The sequence below is a fragment of the Musa acuminata genome, chromosome BXJ1-8, assembly GCF_036884655.1.
Source record: "Musa acuminata AAA Group cultivar baxijiao chromosome BXJ1-8, Cavendish_Baxijiao_AAA, whole genome shotgun sequence".
NCBI lineage: Eukaryota > Viridiplantae > Streptophyta > Magnoliopsida > Zingiberales > Musaceae > Musa > Musa acuminata.
Window position 1 is genome coordinate 38,549,796 of NC_088334.1, and position 14,590 is coordinate 38,564,385.

A 14,590-nucleotide genomic window follows, 5' to 3' on the forward strand; every position below is an offset into this window, starting at 1 on the left:
GTGAACCAATCTCATTATCGTGATCTCATCACAATCTGATTCTCATTGCACAGATCCAAGGACATCACAATATATACATGCATATATGCAATAGTTAATATAAAGTGATAAATACCAAAATATAATAAGCAAAAAAGATTTCGTGTCAAGTCATACGTGCCATCACTCACGTGATTGGCTTGCTGGGCACCTATGACTAGCAATCTCCCACTTGACCTAAAGTCAATCACCTATATATCTGATCCCCATCAGACCCCTGTGACGCTAAAAGACAATCTGAGACAATGACTTTGTCAATGGATCTGCAATGTTATCTTAGGATGTAACTCTTTCCACTACTACATCTTCTCAGGTCATGATCTCTCCAAAAAGTTGGAACCTCCTCAGAACATTTCTAATGAGACCCGGGTTCCTTTATTTGAGTAATCTCCCCATAGTTGTCGCAATATAAGGAATCAGCTCCTCGCTACTTAGCCCGACTCCTTCTTTATCCAGACTCTCTCCTTTGCTGCCTCTACTACAGCAATGTACTCCGCCTTTATAGTCGAGTCAACAGTAGTATCTTACTTGAAACTCTTCCAGCACACTGCTCCTCCATTCATGGTATACACATATCCCGAATTTGACTTGCTATCATCGACATCAGACTGAAAACTTGAGTCAGTGTAGCCTTCAACCCTGAGGCTACTACCTCCATATACTAGTAAAAGATCCTTAGTCCTTCTCAAGTACTTAAGGATACACTTTACTACTTTTGAGTGCTCCAAGCCTAGATCCGCCTGATACCTACTCGTGACACTCAGAGCATGCGCTATATTAGGCATAGTACATAGCATGACATACATAATAGACCCTATCGCTGAGGCATAATGTATCATATCCATATTTTGTTGGGAAATCATTGGGGGGCGACATCATATGCGCAGCGGAAGAACAAGAAAAACAAAATCCCCGATTCCCAAAAAGATGTTCGTCGTCGTGCGAAGATTGGTGCGCAAAAATCCGCAAAACACAAAACTGCGTATAGAGATTGTGTTACCTAGGGAGATCGTATATCCCTTTTTCCTTGCAGATCCTTAGGAGAGGGTGAAGGAGGTCAAGCGTCCTCCTCTCTAGCGGTGATCCACACAGCAGGGTTGCGACGACGCTCCTCAAAACTCCAGGCCTACTCTGAGGTGGAGAGGGAGAGGAGAATAGGAAGGGCAAGCAAAGACTCTAGCCTATGAGGCTGTGAATCCCTCCTATTTATAGAGATCCCGTGTCAAAACCCTAATGGGTCCTTTCCCTAGTGGGTATTGGATCTGCATCCAATAAGACAAGGGCTCCGTCGGATATCTCATATCCGAACCTCTACTCATCGCAATGCCTACCATATGTGTGTGACCCTCTAGGCCCAATATCGAGCTGGCCGTGAGTCATACCTGTCAGAACTCCTTCTAACTAAGTGAATTATTATCTCTGTAATAATTCACTCGACTCATCGACTACGGAAGTACTAGGCCACTACGCCGTAGTCCCCAGACGATACAGGGGAATCCAATCCATTGGACCTGTCTGTCCTCAGTTACCATGTACCTATAGTCCCTCATCCATCTAATATCCCAGAGACCGTATATCGAGCATGGTGCTGTCAGACCCATACGGTTTCTACTTGAGTCTCGCTCTAATCGGATTCTCCCGGAGAACTCTTTCTCTCTCAACCCGAATGACCCTGGCCAGGGATTTGTCTGAGCAAGAACACATGGGATATTCCTCTCATGATACCGAGAGTGGATGATCCTCTATCGACACTCAATAGCCCTCGTAAGGTCGACTACCACTCCCAATGACCAGCTGTACTAGATCTGGGAACAGCCAAACCTATAAGTCTGGTATCAAAGAGTGGAGCACTCATACAGGACATCCTTGGTGTCTCAAGTCTAAGAACCAGATACACCACTAGGACTACGGAATCGTTGTCTGACAATAAGGCATCATCAACCATCCAGCATTCCGTAAGCGGATCAATCAGTGAACTCATTCTCCAATGAGCACCTGTACTGTATCCCTAGTGTCCCTACACGAGCAGCTATGAGACCAGCTGCATCCATCATATGGACGGGTATACAGCACACCAGTCTATCTGGTTATCACGATGTCCTTCTCGAGTAACCTATGACCGGGATTATTTAGGATATGTGTTTAAAGGTGAATCGATCTCATTATCGTGATCTCATCACGATCCGATTCCCATTGCACAAATCCAAGGACATCACAATATATATATGCATTTATGCAATAGTTATAAAGTGATATACGCCAAAATATAATAAGCAAAAAGATTCTTTATCAAGTCACACGTGCCAACACTCACGTGATTGGCTTGCTGGGCACTTATGACTAGCAATCTCCCACTTGACCTAAAGCCAATCACCTATGTGTCTGATCCCCATCAGACCCCTGTGACGCTCAAAGACAATCTGAGACAACGGCTTTGTTAGTGGATCTGCAATGTTATCTTCGGATGGAACTCTTTCTACTGCTACATCTCCTCGGGTCACGATCTCTCTGATAAGGTGGAACCTCCTCAGAACATGCTTAGATTTCTGATGAGACCTAGGTTCCTTCGCTTGAGCAATTGCCCCGTTGTTGTCGCAATATAGGGAAATCGGCTCCTCACTATCCGGCACGACTCCCAAATCTGTGATGAACTTCTTCAACCAGACTCCCTCCTTTGCTGCATCTGATGCAGCAATGTACTCCGCCTCTGTGGTCGAGTCAGCAGTGGTATCTTGCTTGGAACTCTTCTAGCACACTGCTCCTCCATTCAAGGTGTACACATACCCTGAATTCGACTTGCTATCATCGACATCAGACTGAAAACTTGAGTCAGTGTAGCCTTCAACCTTAAGGCTATTACCTCCATATACTAGTAAAAGATCCTTAGTCCTTCTCAAGTACTTAAGGATACACTTTACTGCTTTCCAGTGCTCCAAGCCTGGATCCGCCTGATACCTGCTCGTGACACTCAGAGCATGCGCTATATCAGGCCTAGTACATAGCATGGCATACATGATAGACCCTATTGCTGAGGCATAAGGTATCATATCCATGTTCGCCCTTTCTTGTGGAGTCTTTGGGGACATACTCGTAGAAAGCGATATCCCATGTCTCATCGGTATGAGACCTCTTTTGGAATTTTCCATGCCAAACCTTTTGACAATAGTTTCTATGTACCTGGACTGGGACAAGCCAAGCATCCTTTTGGATCTATCTCTATAGATTCTAATCCCCAAGATATAAGATGCTTCTCCTAAGTCCTTCATGGAGAAGTGTCTAGATAACCAAGCCTTTATTGTGGATAGCATTCCTATGTCATTCCCAATGATGAGGATGTCATCCACATATAACACCAAAAAGCTAATAGCGCTCCCACTTACCTTTCTGTATACACAAGGCTCATCTTCGTTCTTAACGAAGTCATAAGATCTGATTGCCTCATCAAATCTTATGTTCCAACTTCGGGAAGCTTGCTTTAGTCCATAAATGGATCTAAGCAACCTACACACCTTATCTGGGCAGTTCTTGGACACGAATCCCTCAGGTTGCATCATATACACCTCCTCCTCCAGGTTCCCGTTGAGGAATGCGGTTTTCACATCCATCTGCCAGATCTCATAATCATAGTGTGCTGCAATAGCCAATAGAATTCTGATGGATTTTAGCATTGTTACGGGTGAGAAAGTTTCGTCGTAGTCAACACCTTGCCTTTGACGATACCCCTTAGCCACTAGCCTTGCTTTATAGGTCTCTACCTTTCCATCTACTCCGATCTTTTTCTTAAAGATCCACTTGCAACCGATGGGTACAATACCTTCGGGTGCATCAACTAGGTTCCAAACCTTATTGGAGTACATAGAATCCATCTCAGAATTCATGGCTTCTTTCCACTTCCCGGAGTCTATACTCATAATAGCCTCCTCGTAGGTCTGAGGATCAATATCCTCTACATCCTCTGCTCTAATATGTCCCACATATCTCTCAGGAGGATGGGATACTCTATCAGACCTGCGTAAAGTTGAAACTTGTGTATTAGATACCTGAACAGACTCGGGCTGTAGAGTGGTGCTTGAGCTTGGTTCTCCAACCTCGCTCAATTCTATCATTCTCCCACTGTCTCCGTCAAGAATGTGTTCCTTCTCAAGGAACACTGCTCTCTTAGCTACAAAGACCTTTTGGTCCTCGAGATGATAGAAGTAATACCCACAAGTTTCCTTGGGGTATCCCACAAATTTACATCGCCCTGTCCTTGATTCTAACTTATCGGGGTTGTGTCTTTTAACATGGGCAGAGCAGCCCCAAATCTTAACTACTTTAAGATCAGGCTTCTTCCCTTTCCATATCTCATATGGTGTAGACACCACCGACTTAGTTGGAACTCTGTTCAGAAGGTAAGCTGCGGTTTCTAGGGCATATCCCCAGAATGAGATGGGTAGGTCAGCGAAACTCATCATGGACCGTACCATATCTAATAATGTACGATTTCTCCTTTCAGAGACACCATTGAGCTGAGGTGTATAAGGAGGTGTCCATTGGGATAATATCCCATGGTCCTTGAGGAAGTGAGTAAACTCTGTACTTAAGTACTCACATCCTCGATCTGATCGAAGAGTTTTGATACTCTTTCCAGTCTGGTTCTCCACCTCATTCTTATACTTTCTGAATTTCTCAAAGGCCTCGGACTTGTACTTCATTAAGTACACATATCCATACCTTGAGAAATCATCAGTAAATGTAATGAAGTAGGAGTAACCTCCAATGGCATGAGTTGACATGGGTCCACATACATCACTATGTATGAGTTCCAACAACTCAGTGGCTCTCTCTCCTCTAATATGTCCCACATATCTCTCAAGAGGATGGGATACTCTACCGGACCTATATAAAGTTGGAACTTGTGTATTAGGTACCTAAATAGACTCGAGCTATAGAGTAGTACAGCTAGGTTCTCCAACCTCTCTCAACTCTATCATGCTCGCACTATCTCCGCCAAGAATGTGTTCCTTCTCAAGGAACACTGCTTTCTTGACTACAAAGACCTTTTGGTCCTCGAGATAATAGAAATAATACCTACAAGTTTCCTTAGGGTATCCCACGAACTTGCACCGCTCTGTCCTCGATTCCAACTTATTGAGATTGTGTCTTTTAACATGGGCAGGGCAGCCCCAAATCTTAACAACCTTAAGATCGGGCTTCTTCCCTTTCCATATTTCATACATATGGTGTAGACACTACCGACTTAGTTAGAACTCTATTCAGAAGGTAAGCTGCGGTCTCTAGGGCATATCCCTAGAATGAGATAGGTAGGTCAGTGAAACTCATCATGGACCATACCATATTTAATAGCGTACGATTTCTCCTTTCAAAGACACCATTGAGCTGAGGTGTATAAGGAGGTGTCCATTTGGATAATATCCTATGGTTCTTGAGGAACTGAGTAAACTCTGTACTTAAGTAGTCATCTCCTCGATCTGATCGAAGAGTCTTGATACTCTTTCCAGTCTGGTTCTCCACTTCATTCTTATACTCTCTGAATTTCTGAAAGGTCTCAGACTTGTACTTCATTAAGTACATTTGTCCATACCTTAAGAAATCATCAGTAAAGGTGATGAAGCAGGAGTAACCACCAATGACATGAGTTGGCATAGGTCCACATACATCACTATGTATGAGTTCCAGTAGCTCAGTGGCTTTCTCTCTAGTTCCACTAAATGGAGAGTTGGTCAGTTTTTCACGAAGGCAAGGCTCGTAAGTTGCATATGACTCATAATCGAATGGATCTAGATATCAATCCTTTAGCAACTTTTGAATCCTTCCCTCATGGATGTGACCTAGCCTACAATTTCATAGGTATGCACTGTTCACCTCATCTCGTTTCTTCTTAGACACACTTACATTCATGATATGTGGAGTAATGTCCAGCATAAACAAACCTTTATGTAATATTCATCTCGCTAATCTCCCCTCAGCTTTGCTAGAATCTACAACAAATTGCAGATGTGATAACCAATACTGGTATCCAATACTAATGCACTATCACAAAAATCTGACAATTGGAGATTGATCATAAATGTACCTGAAGCTTCTCCAAGCTTCTGTTTCGCCCTCTCTTCAAGGTACTCTTTGTATTTCCTCTTCCAGTGCCCATCTTTACCACAGTGGAAGCACTAGCCTTTGTCTTTTGCCGGGTCTTTTTTAACAATCTTTGCTTTACCTAGTCTGCCCTTGCCCTTGCCCTTCTTAAGGGACTTTTCTGTTTTCCTTTTCTTTCTAGTCTCACCAGCATAGAGAACTGGCTTCTCTTTTTTAATAGTACTCTCTATCTCCCTCAACATATTGAGGAGCTCTAGGAGAGTCACCTCAAGCTTGTTCATATTAAAATTCATTATGAACTGTGAAAAGGAATCTGATAAGGACTGAAGCATAATGTCCACATATAAGTTATCCTCTAGGACCATTCCTAGACCTGTGAGTTTCTCTATCCACTCAATCATCTTTAGGACATGGTTCTGAACTAGTGTCCCCTTAGTCATCCTAGCGCGGAAGAGGCTCTTGGATATCTCATATCGTTGAGTCCTTCCTTGTTGCTCAAACAATTTACGGACTTGTAGGAGAATAGATCTGGCATCCATCTTTTCATGTTATCTCTATAACTTAGGAGTCATAGAGCCCAACATGTAGCACTGAGCAAGAGTGGAGTCATCAATATACTTCACGTAGCGAGTGATCTCATCCTCGCTTGCCCCTTCCTTGGGCATAGGCATCACTGTATCAAGGACATACATGATTTTCTCTGTTGTAAGAATAATTCTCAAGTTGCGGAGCCAATCCGTATAATTTGGACCAGTGAGGCGGTTGACATCAAGTATGCCACGTAAGGGATTTGAAACCGACATTTTCTGAAAATAAAAATGTAACAAAAATGAATGATATGTAGATTTTACAAGAAATAAACAATCAAGATATGTGCTTCTATCTTAATATGCTCCCACTATTTTACTAGCGAGTCACGCGGCACCCTCAGCACGTGAAACGGAAGTCTCCGGCAGACTTCTAGTGGGGATTAGGATTCAATCAGTGTCTTAGTATAACCTCGAGGGACTTGACCAATCACACTAAGCCCAAAAGGTAGACAACTCTTGTCGATCACAACTCCTTGTGATTCCCGTCCTGTTCGGCCTCCGAATCACCATGGCCTCGAGGGACTCGACCAACCATGATGTTCGGTTAAGTAACACCTTCGTTACAAGATGAGTCTGATTTGATGATATACCCTCGAGGGACTCGACCAAGCATACCATGTCCTCAGGTCACCGGTGACATCTCTATGTCGTAAGCAAGATAGTGAATCGTGATATAGGTGAGCCTCGAGGGACTCGACCAACTCAACCTACACCGGGAATCGATTCCTACATATAACGATTGAAAGCCACGTGGGTCAATCTAATTGCTCACATTTATTGACTTAATATTATTGAGAAAGATGTTTCTATGATTTGGTCTCCTAATATGACATGTCACACATATACATATTTAATATATATTTACATCGCATGCAAATATATATATATATATATATATATATATATATATATATATATATATATATATATATATATATATATATAGTATGTGTATAAGCAATCACACTAGATGATCATGGACCACAACCTAATGTGATCAGGCCCGAGCCAGTAGGCCTAATCACTCACATCAAGATCTATGTGCGTAACGATGCATCTCCATGCCCTATGATCGTCCATCTCGTCCTCGTCGGTTCCATCGACATATCGATGCATCTTCATGCATTGCGATCACCCGTCTCGTTGATCCCACTATCGCATCCACGCTCCCGCTGCTGCTCCTCATGTGATTATAATTTAATCATAGACACGCAGGCCCGACAATAAACGAGAAATATAATGGAGGCTCGCAGACCCCAATAATAATAATCACAAGTATACACATCACACGATCCATGATCATCCGTCCATACATCAAACATCACATGTATAAATCATTATCATGTAGGACTACTAGATAATAATAAAATAATAATAATCAACTAAACCTTTTAATTAATTAATATTTTTTGAAATTAGGGACATGTAGGAAATTTCTGAATTCCTAGGGGTATTTTCATAATTTGGATAAAAAATAAAAACTAGAATTTCTCAAATTCCAAGGGCCAAAACTATCTTTTTACCCAAAACCCTAAGCCCCTCTCCCTCTTCCCTATTGCTGCTGACGTCGCCACCCTGCCAACGGCGGCATGTGCAACAGGGCCGGGGCGCCGCCCTTGTAGGTGGGCCCCCCCGTGGGTAGCGTTGCCCCCACGGGCGGTTCTGCCTGGGAGGCAGCGCCCGCAAGCAGTGCTGCCTCACTAGGCGGTCGCCCCTGCAGGGTTTTGCCTGAGGGAGCAGCGGCCACATGTGCCGCTGCCCTATGGCGCGTCACCCCGTGGGAGCAGCGGTCGCAGGAGCCGTTGCCCTGCGGTGCCTCAGCCCGTGGGCGCGACCGCAAGCGTCACCCTTGCATGCCACCGCTGTAGGCGGCCTGCCTGCACGAAGATGGCAGCAAGCAGGCAGCCATCTTCGAGCGCAGCAAGGGCAGCAACAATTGCTACCCTTCCTCGTCTATTGCGTCAATAATTTAACGTCAAAATTCTTCTTAAACACAACACACACAGTTCAAAACTAATCATTCGCACGAACAACCTAGCTCTGATACCACTGTTGGAAAATCTTGGGGGGCGACATCACATGCGCAACGGAAGAACAAGAAAACAAAATCCTCAATTTTTCAAAAAGATATATGTCGTTATACGAAGATTGGTGTGCAAAAATCCACGAAACAAACTGCATATAGAATAGATTGTGTTACCTAGGGAGATCGTATATCCCTGTTTCCTTGCAGATCTCTAGGAGAGGGTGAAGGAGGTCAAGCCCCCTCCTCTCTAGCGGTGATCCACACAGCAGGGCTATGACGACGCTCCTCAAAACTCTAGGCCTGCTCTGAGGTGGAGAGAGAGAGGAGAATAGGAGAGGCAAGCAAATGCTCTAGCCTCCTATTTATAGAGGTCCCCTGTCAAACCCTAATGGATCCTCCCCTAGTTGGTATTGGATCTGTATCCAATTACCCAAGCTTTTTAGATTAGTGGATCTCTATCCAATAATCTCTCATGGGCTCTTATTGGATCTCGTCCATGGGATCCAATAATTCATGGGCTTATTGGATATCCAATAAGATATGGGCTTTGACGGATATCTCATATCCAAACATCTACTCATCACAATACCTACCATATGTGTGTGACCCTCTAGGCCCAATATCGAGCTGGCCATGAGTTATACCTATCAGAACTCCTTCTAACTTAGTGAATTATTATCTCTATAATAATTCACTCGACTCATCGACTACGGACGTACTAGGCCACTACATCATAGTTCCCAAACAATACATGAGAATCTAATCCATTGGACATGTCTGTCCTTAGTTACCATATACCTATAGTCCCTCATCCATCTAATATCTCAGAGACCGTATATCGAGCATGGTGCTGTCAGACCCATACGGTTTCTTCTCGAGTCTCGCTCTATTCGTATTCTCCCAGAGAACTCTTTCTCTCTCAATCCAAATGACCCTGGCCAGGGATTTGTCTGAACAAGAACACATGAGATATTCCTCTCATGATGCCGAGAATGGATGATCCACTATTGACACTCAATTGTCCTCGTAAGGTCGACTGCCACTCCCAATGACCAGCTGTACTAGATCTGGGACATCCAAACCTATAAGTCTGGTATCAAAGAGTGGAGCACTCATACAGGACATCCTTGATGTCTCAAGTCTAAGGACCAGATACACCACTAGGACTATGGAATCGCTGTTTGACAATAAGGCATCATCAACCATCCAGCATTTCATAAACAGATTAATCAGTGAACTTATTTTCCAATTAGCACCTATACTGTATCCCTAGTGTCCCTACAAGAGCAGGTATGGGACCAGCTGCATCCATCATATGGACGGGTATACAGCACACCAGTCTATCCGGTTATTACGATGTCCCTCTCGAGTAACCTATGACCGGGATTATTTAGGATCTATGTTTAAAGGTGAATCGATCTTATTATCGTGATCTCATCACGATCCGATTCCCATTGCACAAATCCAAGAACATCCCAATGTATACATGCATATATACAATAGTTAATATAAAGTGATAAATGTCAAAATATAATAAGCAAAAAGATTCTGTGTCAAGTCATACATGCCATCATCACTCACGTGATTGGCTTGTTGGGCACCTATGACTAGTAGAGTTAGAGTAAGTGAACTAAGCAATTAACTCAAAAGTAATAGCAACAAAGAGTATAACAAAAATGTAAACCGAGTTTGTAGTAGTTCGGTTATCGCGACCTACGTCTACTCCTGATTCCTCTTTTATCGAGGCCACCGACGTTGATTAATGATCTTCTTTCAATGGGTGAAAACTAACTATCCTCTTACAACTCTTTTTCCTTTTGATATGCTCTTTACAACCCTCTTTGACAAGAAAATCCTCACAACCTCCCTTAGAATAACCTCTAAGCTCAAGAAGAAATGACTCAATTTTCTAACAGAGTTTTCATGCTCTAAAACATAAGTTTTTGTTCTCTTTTCTTGCTTTTCCTAAGCAAGAATTAGTGTGATATTTATAGACTCCAAATGGTTAATCCCTGAGTTTTCGGGGTACTAGTAGTACCACCGTCGAGTTTTTTGGAACCATACACTTCGTTAGTTCTAGCTCATAAGTAGTTCCACCACTTGTTTTGGTGGTGCCACCACCTGACCCAACCTTTGGGTCACTTAATGAGCCCAAATTAGCCCCAACTTAGGCCCAATGGGCCCCTAATTTAGTTAGCATAGTTATACTTGAAACTAACTCAATTATACCTAGACTACTACGATCTAGACAAAATTGATTACAAACATAAATCCTATGTTATCTTGCATGTCATTAGTTCATCCGGTGCTTCGTCCGATCCTTCGGTGCATTTTCCTCTCCTTCAACGTATTACTCGATCTATCGGTATGTTGACCTCTCGCAACATCCGATCTTTTTAACATAATGTCCGATCCTTCTAGCCTGATGCCCAAACTCATAGCACGAAGTCCTTCCGACACGTCGACCAGTCCTCCGGACCGACGTCCAATCTTTTGACATGATGCTTTCCGGCCCAACATTTGATTCTTTTACTTCGATCGATTTGTCTTTCGATGATCGAAGTTAGTCCTACATTACTCAAGCGTTGATTAGATCATAACTTCATCAATTAATTTTATCATCAAAATCTGATATTCAATAAAGATGTTATTTAGAAAATAGAAAACTTAATTTTTTAAATAAAAGTTCATCGTATATATATAATCTCTAATTTAACTTACTTTATTTATTTATTTTTTTTTACTTTTTGTCAAAGGAATGAATCTATTAATTGTAAGATATGGTTTATCAAATATATTAGTCTAATGGATAAAAACTTTGATAGATCATCATAAAATCATAAATTTGTATCTTGCCTTCGTCACTTAAAAGGAAGATATGATACAGTCTAGTGTAGAGTCTAAATATGTAGAACAAATGACAGTGTCTTAAAACCATTCTCAAGCTAACACTTGTAAAAGTCTTCTTTTTCAAATTGGTGAAAGCACATATTCATGACTTTTTATCACCTAATGCAATGCATAAGTCTTTAACTTTACAAAATTGTCAATGCCTTATTGAACTGAGATTTCTGGTAGCGGCATTGTATTCCCCATCACAACATGAGTGAAATATACATCAGGAACTATATATTTTTATTTTATTTTATTTTATTTTATTTTTTGATGTATAAGTGGTAAAAATATATATACAACAGAGAAACTGACACAAGAGAAGGGTTTTATGAAGTAATATTGTTAGCTTATATCGCCTTCAATGCGAAACTTAACAAAAGCAGCTTAATCATGCAGTTTTAGATGGTTAAAATGCATTACTAAATTGGGCATAAGAAGGATCATGTCGAGAACTCACTTGACCCCGATCTTACGTAGGTCGACATTTGATTGAACATCTAAGACCTCCTGATCCCACTTGAAATTTTTGTGCAAGCCCGGTCGAATCAAGTCGGATCGATTCGAATATTACCGACATCTCTCGTATCACAATTGATAGGGTAATTCTATCGAGATTTAACATGTGGAGGATGGCGTATTATAAAGCAACTGATTAAATTTGTCACGTGAGTATTAACTAAAATAATAAAAATAATTCATTCTAAGTAAACATTACACAATTTTAATTTTTGGCCCTTTATTAAGTCTTGACTCTCCAATCAACAATTAATGTAGAACTAAATATGGCCATATCAACAATAATCATATACTTCTTTGATCTGCAATGATATTGAGATCATGCTCATGAAGAAGTATATCAAGCTTCATAGCTTTTACTATCCTGAGCTTTTATCATTTGGCAAGCCCATTAAAAAATGTGTTCAAGTTAAATATGGAGGAAGATTGAACTTAAAAGAGACTATTTCTTTTCCTCAATCCACAATGGTCAGTAACTGTGGCATCTTTTTATGGATGGCTTCTGTCTTTGCTTCAATCATCCGTAATGAGAAATCTCTTCCCGTTTGCATCAATCTGTTTGAATCAACTCAGATTCTCTTTCCACATCAAATAATAATAAAATAAACTATAAAAATAATCAACATCAAATATTAATACAACATATTTTCTCACAAAAATACAAGTAAATGTATAATATAGCCTCTATTTAAGTTCTCCCACTCCTGTCTTCATGCACCGCTGCAGCTGTATCTAATACCTACATCCTGCTGCTGCGGATTAAAGAAAAGAATCAACGGAAGAAGAGATTATTAAGATCAAATTCTAAGTAGGAATCATAAAGCATAAAGAAGCAATGATCAATGTTAATGGTATTGTAGTCTCTTTCTACGTTAATCTTCTTAGTTCTTGAGCGTTTTTGTGAGCTTAATCTTCTCATCCTTTGTTTGCATGAACACACATAATTCTCTGTTCTATATACCTTGATGTGTTCTTCCTTCTTCCCCAAATGACAGCGGCAGCAAGCGGCTGACGTGACGCACGACACAGTTTGATGCTCGTGGGCTGCCATGGCCGTGTAGGCGAAGATCCCAGGCCGTGACATGGCGGACGCAATCGGTTCTGAGGGATGGTGGGACTGGTTTTGGAGGAGGAGGAGGAGGAGGAAGGCTCGGATCTTGAGAGGGGAAGGCCGGTCTCGGCTCGCGACGTCGTACTCTTCGACGAGATCGGCTAGGTCGTCGTCGGAGGTGACAGAGACCAGGGTGTCGAGGTCCTCGGTCGGAAGCTGGCACCGGAGGCTCACCGTGCCGCCCCACCCGCACAGCTCCCTCAGCTTCACCTGCAGCTCTGTCGCACGCAAATATCACACGCTATGTCATCCTCTCAATCCATATCAACAGGTAGAATGGCTACCTGAGAAAGAGATGGATCTGCCGACGGCGACGACGCGGGTGTAGCCGCCGACGTACCGGAGCTTGCCGTCGGGGTAACGAGGGAGTATCTTGCCACCGTAGCTGCACAGGAACTTGATGCATGGCCCCGTTGACTTGACGGAGACGTCGCCAAAGGAGCTATATGAAGCAGAGGAGGAGGTCCCAGCCATGCCTGCCTCCCTCTTCCCTCTTATTCTTGGATAATTCTATCGTAATTCTAACTTTTTCTTCCCAAAGAAGGAGAAGAAGAAGAAGAAGAAGAAGAGAGAGAGAGAGTGAGTGCAAGCTTGAGGTCTCATATTGGCACCACTTCATTTATACAAGGGGGAAGGAGAAGATAGAATTGAGTCCAAATGCCTTCCTTTATTAGTTAATTGTTTTCCTTGATGATAAAACCCTTAGTCACTGTAATACTAAGAATGAGCAATTTGACTCTCTAACTTATCCTAATCAACCTAACTAATCTCTTAATATGTTGTAATCCAGTTAAAGATGTGGCTGAGTTACTAAAGAAATCAGTAACTATGACTAATTTAATCTTTGTTTTTTTTAGTTCAACTTCTTTGATTGTGTTATGTTAATTTTTATAAACTAGATTAGTTAAATCATAATTTAATTTGCAGAATAATAAAAATTATTTTGACTATGGAATAGGGTTTGACCAAATCAAATCGAATTTAGATGTCTTTTTAATCGAGTTTGGTAGGGTTTGGATTCGATAAGTTTATCTGACTTGATTAAACCATGTTCTAATATTATTTTATAATTTTTTAATTGCAAGTAAATAAATATATATATATAATATCTCTAAATAGGATTATAATATTTTTAATTTTTATAAAAATATTACATATATATAATATTATAATCGAATCGATTCACCATTAAACCAATCTATTTTTATTCGGTTCACTAAGCATTGTAGGGATGCTTTTCAAAGCGGACACTCAAAGAGAAAAAAACAAAGAGGACGACACCAATCAGAGAAAAAACAAAAAATAAAGAGCCTTTTAAGA

At 41.5% G+C, this 14,590-nt stretch overlaps 1 protein-coding gene across 2 annotated transcripts; it reads right to left on the reverse strand.

The window, feature by feature from the left end:
- Nucleotides 1-12,773: 12,773 nt before the first annotated feature.
- Nucleotides 12,774-13,790, reverse strand: LOC135587804 (protein PAL OF QUIRKY-like). Of its 2 annotated transcripts, XM_065079582.1 has the most exons (3): nt 13,555-13,790; nt 13,121-13,488; nt 12,774-12,911 (listed from the first exon to the last, which is right to left on the reverse strand). In XM_065079582.1, exons 1-3 carry the CDS (start codon nt 13,742-13,744, stop codon nt 12,870-12,872), a joined length of 600 nt encoding a protein of 199 aa, XP_064935654.1. In that variant the 5' UTR covers nt 13,745-13,790; the 3' UTR covers nt 12,774-12,869. The 2 variants fall into 2 exon arrangements, 1 of the variants encoding a protein (XP_064935654.1); XR_010475971.1 differs by lacking the exon at nt 12,774-12,911 and having other exon boundaries at nt 13,352-13,488; nt 13,611-13,750.
- Nucleotides 13,791-14,590: the final 800 nt, after the last annotated feature.

Coding starts and splice junctions, on each gene's coding strand:
- LOC135587804 (XM_065079582.1), bottom strand. CDS start 13,744: ATGGCTGGGACCTCCTCCTCTGCTTCATATAGCTCCTTTGGCGACGTC. Junction 13,489..13,554: donor CAGATCCATCTCTTTCTCAG/GTAGCCATTCTA, acceptor TGCGTGCGACAG/AGCTGCAGGTGAAGCTGAGG. Junction 12,912..13,120: donor AGAAGGAAGAACACATCAAG/GTATATAGAACA, acceptor TTTAATCCGCAG/CAGCAGGATGTAGGTATTAG.